This window comes from Panthera leo, chromosome C1 (genome assembly GCF_018350215.1).
Source record: "Panthera leo isolate Ple1 chromosome C1, P.leo_Ple1_pat1.1, whole genome shotgun sequence".
NCBI lineage: Eukaryota > Metazoa > Chordata > Mammalia > Carnivora > Felidae > Panthera > Panthera leo.
The window spans coordinates 62,886,814-62,903,397 of record NC_056686.1 but is presented as its reverse complement, the minus strand read 5'-3'; the positions used below and the strand labels follow the sequence as shown (position 1 = coordinate 62,903,397).

The window sequence follows — 16,584 nt, the reverse complement described above, 5'->3', positions numbered from 1 at the left end:
ATTATATATAAAACTAATACTTAATGAAAATATGCCAATTCTCCAACTAAGAATCTTAATTTTACTATAACATATAATAGAAAATTAAGAAAAAATGTTTCCTTTAAAAAGGCATAAACATGCTCCAGATATTAATAATGAAGTACTTTTCCAAAACTTTTTTTTTTAAGTTGGTTTATTTCTTTTCAGAGAAAGAAGGGGAGCAAGTGGGAGAGGGGCAGAGACAGAGGTAGAGAGAGAATTCCAAGCACACTCCATGTTCAGCACAGAGCTAGACACAGGGCTCAATCTCACAACAGAGAAAACACGCTACAAGATCACAACCTAAGCCAATATCAAACAGTCAGATACCCACTGAGCCACCCAGGTGCCCTCCAAAACATTTTGATACTTTTTTATTATTATATCACATTAAGACAAGTTATATCACATAAAATATAGTAACATAATATATAATATATACACAGATACATACCGTGTCTTGCTTTGGAATCTGGACTAAAACAGAAAGAAGCTGCTCTGTATCAAGAAATCTTGATATAACTGAAACAAGAAACATGTGCATTTAAACTTTGTGTTACACAGATTTTTGACTGTGCAGGGAGTCAGTGCCCCTAACCCCCATGTTATTCAAGGGCCAACTGTATATCTATGTCTGTCTATATCCATAACTATATCTATATCTATATGTGTCTTTCTATCTATCTATCTATCTATCTATCTATCTATCTATCTATCACATGTTCTTTATCCAACATCCGTTGACACTTAGGTTGTTTCCATATCTTGGTATTATAAATAAAATTGTAATCAACAACAAAAAAAAATTAAAAAAAAACTTTGTGTTACAGTTCAAAATATAAAGTATTTATATAAAGTATTATCCTCAAATAATAAAACAGAACAGTTCTACCTACATACATTATGTGTTTTAATTGTCTTTACCTATCTTACATGTCAGGAATAAAACAATAAATTCTAATGATCTTTTCTTAATTTTATTATAATAAAATTTATATTTATTATAATAAAATTTATAATCCATCTTCAAATCTGACACTATTGATTACCCTTTCCTTCTAAAAACTACACTTCTCTGGAAAAACTACACTTCTCTGGCTTTTAGATGCTAATTATAAATTTCTTTTCACCTTTTTGATCTCTAACTTTTCTTCCTGATACTTAAGATTAGTTTGTTTAAAAACTCAGTTCAACCACTAACCATGTCACCTAAACAGAATTTACCTACCTTCTCTGAACTTTGGTTGTTCTTATTTTTAAAATGTGGATTGTAACATCTGCCTCCTATGGTTGTTGTGAGGATTAAAGGAGATAATATGTGTAAAGTTCCTTGCACATACCCGAGCTCAAAACTGTTCTTTTGCTTTTTTCAACTCACTTTCCAGCTTAAAATATTCTATAAAAGTAACTGTATGATAACTGTAATCTATCCCTTTTAAATATCTCCAGTTTTTTTTAAACCTTGCCATTTAACATACAGACTTTTTAATGAACTCATTTCCTCATACTCAAAATACAGTGAACTATAGTAACTCTTTCTTAATAACTCATGATTATTGTCATCACTGAAACATATGACCTCAGAGCTTTTGTGTAGACTTATTATTGATACTTTCACAAAGTGGCTCCAACCTGTTACACTTAAAGAAAACAAAAAGACAAAAACTGTACATTGCTTTCTTCCTGTTCAAGTTGTCAGGTATCTTGTGATAGTTTTCAGTTGCCTACCTCTAGAACTCTGACCCTTTCTAATCTGCTGCTTCTAATTACTTATGTTAAAACTATGTTTAAGAAGTAAGAGTAAATAGACTGAGCATGCTACTGTTATTACTGTTCAATAAAACATAATACTATTATGACATTTTACATGTGATTCTACTAATCAGACTCTTAAACCCTCATATGGATTGGCCTTTTTCTTTTTTGGTCTTTTCTTCTTCCCTTCCCTAAATCTACCATAACAACCAGGGTAATGTTTCTAAAATAAAGGTTTGGTCATATTACTCTCCTGGTTCAGAATCATCAGCTCCCTACTACTTGCAGGAAAAAAAAAAAAAAAAAACAAATTTCTTAGCATTACATAAAAGCCCTTCATAAGCTAGCCCCAATCCTCATTTCCTGCTATTCCTCAAGGCTTCAAATTGTAAGTAACCACCGGCCATGCCTTAAACACATCAAACTCTTTCATATCAACTGCAAATATAACTGCAGAAGCTTATGGTAACTCTATCTTCCCCCAGTTCCTAGAAAAGCAAGTGTACCCTAGAAAGTAATGACCACTCAAGATCACAGCCAATAGCAGATATTTCTCCCCACCACTACATCCACAAAAACATTTTTGTCGCCCTATGTGCATCAGCATACCTCGCACAGGTATGTTTCCTTTGTGTTAATTACCATTTCTAGGCCTCTCTTGTCAAAATCCTACCCATTCCTTTAATATAGAACTGAAGTATTATCTTTGGATCCTGGATTCTATCTTTATCCCAGCTCACTCTTCTGTATTCCCATAAAATAATACTCAATTATTATTGCATTGATTGCATTGTATCAATTATTTATTTAGAATTCTCCTCCTCTAACAGGAATATAAGATCCTTGAGGACAGAAACTTATAGCTTAATCCTCCATGTTTTTATCCCTAATACCTATAAAATGCCTAAATAAAGTAAGTACTAGGTCATTGTTGTTTTAATGAGATTCAGATTCTCCTATTTTAATAAAGTATAAAAAATACCCTCCCGGGCACCTGGGTGGTTCAGTCAGTTAAGTGTCTGACTTCGGCTCAGGTCACGATCTCCTGGTTGGTGAGTTTGAGCTCCACTTTGGGCTGTGTGCTGACAACTCAGAGCCTGAAGCCTGCTCTGGATTGTGTGTCTCCCTCTCTCTGCCCCTCCCCATTCACACTCTGTCTCTCTCTCTCTCTCTCTCAAAAATAAACAAAAACAAACAAACAAAACTATCTTCCCACCTTGCTCTGTCTCTGTTCTTGCTCCCATACTTTATTGTATGTTAAGATAAATTATAAACTGTCAAGATATAGAAAGCATAGAAGTGTTTTACACATGTAGATGCAAATTTTAAAACTTTCAGGTATAAGAAATTATAAAGCTTAGGGCCCCTAGGTGGTTCAGTCAGTTAAGCATCCGACTCTTGATTTTGGCTCAGGTCATGATCTCAGTTTGTGAGTTCAAGCGTTGCATCAGGCTCTGTGCTGACAGTGCAGAGTCTGCTTGGGATTCTCTCTCCCCCTCTCTCTCTCTGCCCCTTCCTGCTTGAGCTCTTTCTCTCTCAAAATAAATAAATAAACATTTAAAAAGTTTTTTAGAAATAGTAAAAAAAATTAAATTAAAGTTTAAAATATATCAAAATTAAAGTTTCAAACAAAGAAAATTCAAGTTTTTCATTAATATCCTATAAAACACAATCTTGGAAACAACAGAATACAATTTTCAACAAGTTCAACAATAAATCAATAGTTTAACAAATATTAACACCTGTTATATCCTAGCCTCTCATGGGAATCCTCCAATAAAACATGCACTTACAATCCAGTAAGGTAAGTGACAAAATAAGATACTACATAACGAGATGTAGAAAAAATGCCTAGCACAGACTTGAGGAGTCAGAGAGGCTTCTAGCATAAGTGACATCTAAACTGGAATGGTAAAAGATGAACTGTAGTTAGCTAAGGATTGCCTGGGGAGGAGAGGTCGCAAGCTATGGAGAAGGAAAATTCTAGGCAAAGAGTACAGAGTACCAAGCTTGAACCATGAGAGAGGATCTGTTCAAGTAACTAAAAAAGGTCAATTATACTAAAAGGCAGAATGCAAAATGAGGAGTAGCAAGAGATGCTGTGGGAGATGACAGGGAAAAAGTCATATAGAAGAGTCTGGACTTTATACCAAAAGTAATGAGAAGAGATTGAATAATTTTATGTAAGTGGGTTATGTGGTACCCCCAAAGATGTCCATATCCTAATTGTTGGAATGCGCAAATATGTTACCTAGTAAACAAAACTTTGAAGATGGAATTAAGTTAAGCATCTTGAAATAGATTATTCTGGATTTTTATTGGTCCTTAAGTAATCACAAGAATCCTTATAAGACAGAGGCAGTAGGATCAGTTAGAAAAAGAAGATACAAGGACAGAAGCAGAGGTCAGAAAGTAGAAAAGATACTATACCTATGGCTTTTAAGATGGAGAAAGTCCAATGAACCAAGGAATAGTATACAGCCTCCAGAAACTGGAAAAGGTAAGGAAACAGATTGGCCCATAGAACCTCCAGAAGGAATGTGAACTGCTAACATTGATTTTAGCCCAACAGAACTGATTTCTGACTTCCAGAACTCTAAGAAAATAAATTCATGTTATTATAAGCCACTAAATTTGTGGTAATTTGTTATACCAACAATAAAAATCAAAACAGAGTAATATGCTAAGAATTATATTTTCAAAATCTCATTCAGGCTGCAGTATAGAGAAGAGACTATAAAAAGAAATACTGGAGGAGAGAGCTCAAACACAAGGCTGTTACAATAAATCAAAAAATATATAAATGGTAGCCCAGGCTGGAGCTGCAGCACTGGGAATAGAAGCCAAGGCATTCAAAAGATATATAGGAAGGAGACTTTGCAGAATTTGATGATTGATTTCAGGGAAGAGAAGAGTTAAGAATGACTTCCTGGTATCTGTCGTGGTAGAGAGGCTGGATGTATAACTCTTCACTGAAATAAGGAAGAATGATTTAGAAAGGAGGATGGCACAGTTTGGACACAATGAATTTGAAATGATTGAGAAAGATCTAATAAGTGTTCAGTAGACAATAAGATATATGGGGCTAAAAGTCTGTAGCGATGTCTGGGCATGAAATGTACATTTGGAAGTCATGACTGTCATGTGAATGATAATTATAAAACCAATTATAAAACCTTGATTTTGGCTCAGATCATGATCCCAGAATTATGGGATTGAGCCCTGTGTCAGGCTCCACGAGCCCTGTGTCAGGCTCCACGTTTAGCATGGAGCTTGGGGTTCTCTCTCTCTCTCTCTCCCTCTTCCTTCCCCTCTGCTCACCTTATCTTTCTCTTCTTCTAATTTATAGGCTAACTTGTTGAAAGACAAATTTTCCACACTCGCTATCTTCTCTTAACTACATTTCAATCTGCTGCAGTCTTGTTTCTGTGCTGTGTGAGATTCCTCTAGTCAAGGTTACTGTAGTAGATATTCCTGGTTCTTTGTCAAGATCCTCTTGGGTCTCTTTTATCTTTCTTTCTGTGTACCCCTTGTCTTGCTCTGCGTGGCTTTTGCTTCTGCTGGCCCACACCTGGAGTCTTTTTGGAGTCCTGCCCCTAGACTGTTACAGCACTTTGCTCTCAAGCAGAGGGCCAAAAGCGCCCTGCACTCCTTAAGTCACTAAATGAAGTGGGAGTGTGAAAGCCCCACTCTGAAAACCCTAAATGCAACTTAATGTCCAGAAGTATCAGTTGAAGTTACCTTATTTAGGATGTTGCCTGAAATTATACTTTTGCTTGGCTTTTCTCCCCTTCCCGGTCTTTTTCTCCTTTCCTGTTTTCTCTTACAAGCACATTCTTATTAATAAATCATATTCACATCAATCCTCATATCAGGATCTGCTTCTGAAGAACCCAGCCTAAGAGAGTCATCCACAGGTTCACCATTGTTAAGTTTAATGGACACATATTAGTTCTATTTGAACTCCAATTAAGATGATACTACTAAATATCTCTCCTTACTGAATTACTGCCTTTCTTTATAGTAATTTTCTTCATGCTTCTTTGTATTTTCCTTCTTTTTTTAGCTCTGAAACTTATTTCTTTAAAAATTTACACATGGGGTACTTGGCTGACTCAGTTGGTGGAACATGTAATTCTTGATCTTGGGGTTGTGGCATTTTCCCAATGCCTTCTAGATTTTCATGTATCACTTCAGTTTAGACTACCAGAACACCAGGTGGGATGGCTAGGATGGTGGGTGTATGAAAGACCCATCAAGCTGCTAGGAACCAGGAATTGGACTGGGAGCAGTGCATATATATTCTCCTTTCGCCCATACATTTTTTATTTTTTTTTAGAAAGAGAGAGAGCACAAGGAGGGCAGAGGGGGTGGAGGGAGAGAGAGGGAGAGGGGGATCGAGAGAGAGACAGAGAGAGAGAGACAGAGAGAGAATCCCAAGCAGGTTCTGTGCTGTCCTGACATGGGGCTTGATCCCACAAACCTGGGTTCATGACCTGAGCTAAAATCAACAGTCGGATGTTCAACTGACTGAGCCACCCAGATGCCCTCACCCATAGATTTAAGAAGAGAACTGTACTTCCCTATGAGTGAACAAATAGCCAGGTGCAAAAGGCAATTCTCTTACCTTATGTTATCGGGCTTGAATTGTGTCCCCCAAAAAGATATTTTGAAGTCCTAAACCCTGGTATCTGAATGTGACCTTATTTGGAAATTGGATCTTTATAGATATAATCAAGTTAAGATAAGGTTATTAGGGTGAACCTTAATCCAATATGACTAGTATTCTTATAAGAAGACAATGTATTTATTAATTTGTATTCATAAAATTAGATTATATTAATTTACCTGACTGAAGTCCAAAGAAGAGTTCTTCATCTTGAAGTAGCTCTTGAACACAATCTAATCTCATGTTAATGGTTTCAATATCAACTAAAGGTTCTAATATATTAGAACGAAGTCTTCTACTTCCTCCAGGAGTCTTAGTGTAATTTAGAACACCAAAGAGTGTGTGATTATTCCTTTGAAAACACAAATTAGGAAAATTTCATTAATTATACAGGAAAAATCCAAATAAAAGTTACCATTTAACTTTCTAAATAATCCTGTCATCTAAAGTAGTGATTCTCAAACTTTCAGGTGCATACAAATCACATGGGGAATTCTAATTCAGTAAGTCTGAGATGAGGCCTGAGAACATATATTTTGAATAAGCTTCCAAGTACACTATCAATGAACCATGCTTTCATTAACAAAGGATAGACATATCTTCTTGCATTTAATGAATTTTCTCATAAGTCAGCTATAATATTCAGACTAATATAAAATGTTCTAGCCCATGACATTCCATCAATAATAGAAAGATATCAGTAATTTCACACTGAAAAAAAATGTATATTTAATATAATCACTTTGTTCTAACTTAAGAAGAAAACTACAAGTAAAAGAGAAGAAAAGAATTTCAGGTACAGAAAAGCGTTAAGCAAACCAACAACCAAAACAGGATTGTATAGAGAATGACCAGGAAGGTTACTTTAGTTAAGTTCGTTGAGAAAGACCTATATGTGTATTTGATAGTTGAATTCAAAAGGTATCCTTGCAAAGATGATGATGGGATGGGGATGATGCTGACAACAGGTAACATATACTGAACACTAAGCATGTGCCAGGCATTGTTCCAAGCACTTTGCATATATCAACTTATTTAATTCTAATAACCACTACGAGGTAGATGTTATATTTACATTTTACAAGATAAGGAACGAAGCACAAAGAAATTAAGTAACTTGTCCAAGATTTCCAAATAAGTAAATAACAAGAAAAGAGTTATCAGTTAAAAAGGGCCCATCAGAACACTAATTTAAGCCCAGCAATCCTTTCTGGTTCCAGAACCAAAAAGAAGATCAGGATTGGTGGGAATCTGCAAGTAAAAGTAAGAATGGAGGGAGATAAAGAAGTTGATAGAGGTCAGGACATATAAGTCCTTGTATGCCATGGTAAAGACTGGTAAAGACATCGTAAAAATGTAATGGGAGCCACTGGAAGATTTTTAGCAGGACAGTTCCAAGATCTGATTCCCTAAAGGATCACAGTCTGTCCACTAGATCAAGAACAGACTAAGTGTAGGAGGGTAAAAAGAAGGCAGAGAAACAAGTTAGGGGCTATTACAATAGTCCAGGCTAAAATGATAGAGGTATGGGTTAGGGTTGTAGACTTGGAAATGGTTAAGATGTGATCCAGAATTGGTATGTATTCTAAAGGCTGACTCAAGGGGATTTAGTAGTGGATTGAATCTGGGTTGAATATGAGTTGAAAAAGGAGAGAAAACTAGAATGACTCTTAGTCTTAGTAGATTTTTGGTATATCTGTATTTTTTTAAGTAAACTTTACCCCCCAACATGGGAGCGAACTCACAACCCTGAGATCAAGAGTTGTATGCTATACTAACCAGCCAGGTGCCCCTGGTATATCAATTTAAACAAATTTTTAGAGAACTACTCAAACCAAGTCCTGGTGGAGTAGGATTGGGGGTTTCAGCACAGGCACTTTTTTTTTTCAACTTTTTGAGAACTGGCCTTCTGTAGGAAAAAAGGAAGTGAGCAGCACACCCAAACCTGCCATTTGCTATAGAAATTGAAGGGTGAAACTGAACAGGTTACCAGCCTATAAAAGCATTAGAGCTATTCAGATAGCTCAGGAGGTAGAATATCTATCTTTTAACCTGATATTCTTTGGCTCAAGTCTGTGAAAAAAAACCTCAATTTCTCCTTTTCAACTATAATGTGACCTCCCAGAGGTCAAATATCCTGTCACTTAATATACAGCAGGAACTCAAGCAATGTTTGACAATGATAATGATAAATAATGATGAACTATGAAATGTGACAAAGTATAAAACATTTTGTAATAATTACCAGCCTTAGTTATTGACTTTCTATTTACTGTTATTGTAACATAGAAAGTAACAGAGAAATTTTTCTAGATATTATTTTAATCCTTTTTTAAGTAGCAAGAGTAAAAATATTACTTATTCACTAAGCTGAAAAGAAATAATAACTACAATTAACTATATATTCTTTAAGGCTGTAAATTTAGACCATCAATAATCAATGGAACTGCAAAGGTACTGAGACCACCATACTGATAATTAAAAGTAGTATATACAGTACCACTCTTACTAAAAGTTGTATCAACAGTTCCTGGATAGATCTAAACTACTCTTAAGAATTAGAATATAGGGGCGCCTGGGTGGCTCAGTCGGTTGAGCGTCCAACTTCGGCTCAGGTCATGATCTCGCGGTCCGTGGGTTCGAGCCCCGCGTCGGGGTCTGTGCTGACAGCTCAGAGTCTGGAGCCTGTTTCGGATTCTGTGTTTCCCTCTTTCTCTGACCCTCCCCTGTTCATGCTCTCTCTCTGTCTCAAAAATAAATAAAATGTTAAAAAAATTAAAAAAAAAAGAATTAGAATATAAATAATTAACAAAATTAGCCTATGTTTCTAAGTTTACAACAGCAAATAATGTCTGACAATTTCACATAACGGAAAGTGAAGCCAAGATAAGAATATACAAAATGACAGAGATATTTAAACAGCTATGGCTCTAAACTGGCACTGAGCACCTTAAGGTTTTACCTGTCTAAAGTGCTCTTTATTCCCATCAATACTCTTAATATTAAAATTCATAATCATTTTAAGTTTATCCCTTTCATTGATGACTGATGTTATATTTAATTACCAGAAGCTTAGATTTAACTACTTCAAGCTTACTTACTCCCAGCTTGTACTTTACCAATTCGTAACACTGTTTCCTTGTATATAGCATATTATTCCATTGAAAATCGTGCTTTTAAGATTTTGTTTTTCACTGTCGTACCATCTTTTCTATTTCTTCATCTGGGTAACTCCCATTTATATTTCAAAACTTACCTCGTGTATTATCTCCTCTAGAAAGCCTTTCCTAATTACTTTCCCTTAACTCTTAACCCAAGCCCAATTAACTCTCTCTCTCTGCTATGAGAAAGGCATCATTTTTATGCAAACTTTTATCACCATACTTAGTATGTGCTAATAATGCCGTCTATGTGTCTCCTCTAGATTGTAATTCCTCAAGGAGAAAAACCATGGCTCATTAATTATTTGTACCAAATTGAACCCATGTTAATACATCCCCACTACACCGTCACATGTTGATTATGTTATTTTCTATTAACATTTTAATTCTATTTTAAGTACCCCACTATGAAATCTATAAACACTGTGTCTGTCTGCACACCTCTCTCTCTGTCTCTCTCTCATGCTCACCATCAATATTCCTGGTACTCTAAATAAAGTTAATAATAAACCAATAAAACCAGCAATCTAGTCATATACCATAGACCCAGTTGATCAACTATTTTTATCTTCTCAAATAATTACACAGACCCTTAAATTTCCTGTACTTGATGCTTCTAAAGCTCATTATTCCAACTTTGTGGTATTCTGGATACAGTATCTTCTTTTCATTGTGGTAAAACACACAACATAAATTTTATATTTTAATCATTTTAAGCACACAATTCAGTGTCATTGAATATACCCACAGTATTGTACAACCACTTCCACTCCCCATTTCCAGAACTTTTTCATCATCCCAAGCAGAAACTGAATCCACCAAATAGTAACTACCCATTCCCAACTGTCCTAGTCCCTGATAATTTTTGCCTTTCTGTCTCTGTTGATTTGCCTAGTCTAGGTACCTAAGTGGAATTATAAAATATTTTTCCTTTTGTGTCTGGCTTATTTCACTTAGTACAATGTGTTCACAATCCATATATCTTGTGGCATGTATCAGAATTTGACCCATTTTTAAGGCTGAATGATATTCCATTATACATTATCTATATATCTTATTCCATTTATCTAGTCAGTCACTCATTGTTAGACATTTGGTTCATTTCCACCTTTTGGCTACTGTGAATAATGCTGCTATGAACATTTGTGTGCAAGTATCTGAGTCTCTGCTTTCAATTTTTTTTGCTATATACTTAGAAGTGGAATACTGGATCATACAGTAGTTCTATATTTAACTTTTTGAGGAACAACCATACTATTTCCCAAAGTGACTGTACCATTTGATATTCGCATCATAAATGTACCAGGGTTCTAATTTGTCCACATCCTGGCAAACATTTTTTTTCCATTTACTTGATAAATGACCTCTTAATGGTTGGGAAGTAGCAATTGTAGTTTTGATTTGCATTTCTCTCATGACCAGTGATACTTACTATCTTCTCATGTGCTTATTGGCCATTTGTATATCTTCTTTGGAGAAATGTCCATTCAAGTCCTTTGCCTAGTTTTGAAATGGATTGTTTTTTTGTTGTTTCGTACAAATATCTTTCTAAAATCTGACTTAGTGAAACATCTGAGCAGTTCAGCAACAATGGTACAATGATTAAAAATATGTTTATTCAATATTTCTACAATTTTTCAAAATGTAAAGTAACTATTCATAGAAAAATAGGACATAATAAAATACACTGATACATTTTTTAAGAAAAAAATTGGATGATCCTACCTACAGTCTTGATTATTAATTAGTAATTCAAGGTTTTGGGCTGATGATGAATCTATCATGGCTGTCTGTTCACTACCCTGGAAACAAATCTTCAGCGATTTTGGTGCATAAACTGAATTTTGAATAAATTCAACATATTTTAATAAAGCTGCAACAGCTGCAAGACAGTAATACCTGAAAGGTGACCAAAGATACATCACTATACAATAAATAAAAATTTACAATAAATAAATCTTCACAATAAATAAAAATTATTGCTATAAAACATTTATTTCATCTCAATATTAGGAAAATTATAAATACTTGCATAGCATTGCTTAAATTCAAAGGGAAAAAACACACCAAGTGTTACTTTTGAAAACTAGCTAAACAACCTCTAAAACATAAGAGTTGACAAAAATAGACAATTTTCTGAAGTCTGGCACCTAAGGACTCCAATAAATCATATGTTAGAAGACAATATTCAATTGTGTGTCAATTTTTGATGTACCATTCTAAGAATTTAAATAATGCTGAAAATGTCTGACAGCTTTAAAGGTAGAATTAGGAAGTTCTAATATATAGAAAGCTGTGATGATCTTGGTGAGGGGAGCCACTGTGATTAACTGAGTAAACAACTAGTCTAACCTGGCTCAAAGAAAGTATCTATTTAATATGTTCTAAAAAATATCCTTCCTAAAAATATCATTCCCTGTCTTAGCTGAGTCTCTTAGGAGTACAAAGTTACAGGAACACAGCTCTATGTGTTACGGTAGCTACTTTTCTAGGTTACGGTAGCTACTTGAGCATTTCACTCCAAAGTAAAGTGAGCAGCAACCATAATGGCCACAGATTATGACTTATTTGGAGAAATTCAAGACAAATTAAGTTACCAAGATATGCCTTGTGTATAAATTTTAGTTAAGTATTTTACTATTTTAGTAATTACTGAGTATGTATTATAAGCCAGACTTTTCTAAGGATACAGCAGAGAACAAAAAAGATAAAAGACCTTGCTCTCATGGAACCCAAACTAGAGATTTATTACTTTCCTTGAGTCATAACTTACTTGGACTGAACCTCCATTAGGACAGTACTAAATTCTGCTATGCATAGCTGTTCAATGTACTCTAGTCCTTTTGTTTCATTGAAGTATTTCCTTTGGATAGTAGTAAAATTAACGTTCTGAAAAGAAGTTTTAATTTCAAAATAAATTTTAAGTTTCATGCATTTGCCCAAAACTGCTTTCCTAAATACATGTAGGCACATGGATAAATACCATATAAAGTTTATTTTTTATTATTTATTATCTTCCAGAGTTAAATAGGACATTTTCTTATTTACGAAAAAAAGTGACTGTTTTGCTAAGTGAATTATAGTAATCTATAGCTCTTATTAGACCATACTCATATGACATATAACTGAAGATGGTAGGTACAATAAAAAATAAACAGGAGAATCTCTGCCTTCTACTAATTTTATTCTACAGCAGCATCACCACCCAGGTTTTACTTTCAGTCTTACATACTCTAATGTAATTAGAGAGAGTAGATCCTTTTAATATATTAGTTGCTGAGACTGAAAACACCAATTCCAGCCACCAAATCTAGGAGATGCTACCTACATGGGATGAATTTATTTAGAATAAAGAAAAGGAGATAAAAGAACTTTTTAAAAAGAGTAGGAAAAAAAGCATGGAGTTGTAGAGTAAAAGGTTTACCTACTCTGAATAAAGATAATAGGTAAGAAAGGTAATACAATAACAATGGACTATGAAAGAGCTAGAAGACAGGGAAAAAAATGAGGAGGTAGGGAATTTGTTATGCACCAAGATTGTTTTAAGTTATTTCAGCTAGTCTTTCACAATACCCTTTGACATAAGTCTTGTATTAACTATAATTGTCTTAAAAATAAATTCTAAAAAGTAGCTTTTCTAACACCATACATTTGATATATGCCAGAGATGAAACTAGATTTCTCTGCCTACAAAGTCCTTCCACTTCATATTGCTTCTCATTTAATGAAATAATTTTTATGGTAAGTATGGTAATGATGATGATGATATTGAAAAATATACTGAAAATGTTAATACTTTTACCCCAATACTTCTGTGGTTCTCTCTCTCTCACCTCTTTAGGACTTTTCCCAAAAGTAAACTTATCAATGAGGTCATTTCTCTAGTTACCTTACATAAAATACCAATTCTCTAAAAGGTAGATTATTGCCCCTATTTTATTGATGAAAAAAAAAAGTAACTTAACTTGCACATGGTCACTCAACTTGCACATGGTCACTCAGCGTCAAGATCTGAAACAAGCACAGTCTGACTCCTCTATTCGTAAGCACTCTGCCATACTATCCTATATCTCAAGTGTGGTAAATGTATGTTGTTTTTGCCCTTGAAGGGCTCATCTATCTTACATTCCATGTGGTTTTGGTAGGACTGTCAATTACAGTGCTCTGTGCCCCACAGAAAGCAAATGACCAGAAATTAATCAATCACAGTGCTTCTACCCTGAGAAATAGTGATTAGTCTAACATGTGGGAATGCGAATAAAGTAGGACCTATTGGGGTCCTTCCCTGGAATTTATATATGGACACCGGAAGAAAGAATATATTTTTTCTCTGAGTTGGCTAAGCTGAGATGACATCAATCTGGAGCCATCATAATCATCTCAAAACTCACAGAGGTAATCTGTCTACAATTTAAAAAAAAAATGGTTGGGAATGCAAGCTGGTGCAGCCACTCTGGGAAATAGTATGGAGGTTCCTCAAAAAAACAAAAATAAAACTACCCTACGAGCCAGCAATTGCACTATTAGGCATTTATCCACGGGATACAGGTGTGCTGTTTCGAAGGGACACATGCACCCACCCCCATGTTTATAGCAGCACTATCAACAATAGCCAAAGTATGGAAAGAGCCCAAATGTCCATCGATGGATGAATGGATAAAGAAGATGTGGTATATATATATATATACAATGGAGTATTACTCAGCAATCAAAAAGAATGAAATCTTGCCATTTGCAACTACGTGGATGGAACTGGAGGGTATTATGCTAAGTGAAATTAGAGAAAGACAAAAATCATATGACTTCACTCATATGAGGACTTTAAGAGACAAAACAGATGAACATAAGGGAAGGGAAACAAAAATAATATAAAAACAGGGAGGGGGACAAAACAGAAGAGACTCATAAATATGGAGAACAATCTGAGGGTTACGGGAGGGGTTGTGGGAGGGGGGATAGGCTAAATGAGTAAGGGGCAGTAAGGAATCTAATCCTGAAATCATTGTTGCACTAAATGCTAACTAATTTGGATGTAAACTTTAAAAAATAAAAAATAAAATTAAAAAAAATATTTCTGAATTACATATTTTAATTATAGTATGATAGGACCAGTTAATTGGCAAAACTTTGAATTGTACTAGTATATATATTTTTTGCAACATAATAAAAGCTTATAGGAAAAGGCTTAAATAAGCTATGGAGATAGCCTGTGTTCTCTGTTTTAGCAAAATTCTTCAAAATGTTCTGAACAATGTTGACAATGTGAAGCTAATTATATGATAGTAACTGTGATTTCTGTTTTGCAAGTGGGGATAACTAAATGTCAAAAATGTAATGCCTGTGTTGCCCAAGTGACTGCAGGCTGACAGTCCAAATCATCCCAAAGCTGGTTGCTTTATACCTTTACACCACGTATATTCTTAAAAACATGTCATCCCAAAGTAATTTTAGCACAAATTTCCTTCAACAGGATTAAAGTATGATTTAGTGTTCTTAAAAAAAAATCGTGGTAAGGATGGGAGTATGGGATAAGATCTATCCAATCATTCATTTGGGTTCTCAGTTACATAAATCAATAAATTCCCACCCACCCCCTTTTTTTTTTACTTAAGCTAGTATAAGTTGAATTTCTGTTACTTAACAACCCAAAAACCTGGAATGCTTAAGCAGAGCAAAATAACAAAAGTTAGAAAAGTATATATAAATAGAGGTGATGAAAAGAAGTTTGAAGTAATGAATAAAAGAGATAACAGGTAAAGAGATATGTATAATAGAAAGAACAGATTTATAATAGGGGCCATTTCTCGCAATAAGTCAAAGACAGCTGAGCTACACAGGATCTCTAAGAGCATGACAAGAAAACTTAAATGACTGCAGATGCTGAATATATTAACAACTACACTGGAATCTAAATCACAGCTTGATGCCAAATGTGTTAAAGATAAGGCTATAGACATAACAAAGTACAGTATAGTCTGAAAATAATTTGCACTCCTGAGGTGTTATTCCAACTGCAATGCTACCTACTTGATTAGGGAACTACAACCCCCATTCCACAAAACATTTGCTAGAGGAAAGAGATAAACTGCATGTCGGAGACGTTCTGGCTTAGAGGGAGAACATTCGCTGGATAAAGTTTCTGAGCACTTATCTGTCACAGTCCCACAGATGGAGGCTTAGAGCAGTAGGCTAACTGTGAGGAGTACATGCTACCAGGGGAAGCTGAAACAATTCTGTAATACAGATCAAATTCTCTAAAAGGAAAAGTACTTGCTGATAGTGCTATTCCCTAGAATAAGAACCTCAATTTCAACTAGTCTGGCAGCACAATAACTAGTTTCCACAAAGCTCTACCCAAGGAAATTCAGTTTTGTTTTGTTTTGTTTTTCCTCTAAGGATCTACTTTCTATATACTCTGAAAACCTCATTATCTGAAATATTTTCCCTTTTGTTTAAAGTAGATCAAGGGGTGCCCGGGTGGTTCAGTCAGTTGAGTGTCCAAGTTGGCCTCAAGTCATGATCTCGCGGTTCAGGGGTGTGAGTCCCATGTGGGGCCCTGTGCTCAGAGCCTAGAGCCTGCTTCAAATTCTGTGTCTCCCTCTCTCTCTCTCTCTCTGACCCTCCCTCACTTAGGCTCTGCCTCTCTCTCAAAAATAAACATTAAAAAATTTTTTTAAGTAGATCAAGGGTGCCAAATCAAGTAAGTGGATGTCCTGTCATTTTTTTATTTTATGTATTAATAGTCCCTTAGCTTAGGACTTGTAGTTAGTACTTTAGGGTAAATATAAAGTTACTCAAATTATTGTTTGCCAGAATGTCATTATAGAATGGATTTTAAATAAAGACCTTGGGGTGCTTGGGTGGCTCAGTCAGTTAAGCATCCGACTTCGGTTCAGGTCATGATCTCACGGCTTGTGGGTTCGAGCCCCACATTGGGCTCTGTGCTGACAGCTCAGAGCCCAGAGCCTCCTTCAGATT

General features: G+C 35.1%; 1 protein-coding gene across 2 annotated transcripts in view; it reads right to left on the bottom strand.

Annotated features, from left to right (window-relative positions):
* MSH4 (mutS homolog 4) overlaps positions 1 to 16,584 on the bottom strand; it is an 88,019-nt gene that overhangs the window by 61,270 nt on the left and 10,165 nt on the right. For both annotated transcript variants that reach the window (XM_042952229.1, XM_042952230.1), the window contains exons 5-8: positions 12,380 to 12,495; positions 11,332 to 11,505; positions 6,625 to 6,797; positions 476 to 543 (exon numbers count right to left, since the gene is read on the bottom strand). In XM_042952229.1, coding sequence (XP_042808163.1) covers positions 476 to 543; positions 6,625 to 6,797; positions 11,332 to 11,505; positions 12,380 to 12,495 — 531 coding nt within the window. The remainder of the gene's footprint in view (positions 1 to 475; positions 544 to 6,624; positions 6,798 to 11,331; positions 11,506 to 12,379; positions 12,496 to 16,584) is intronic.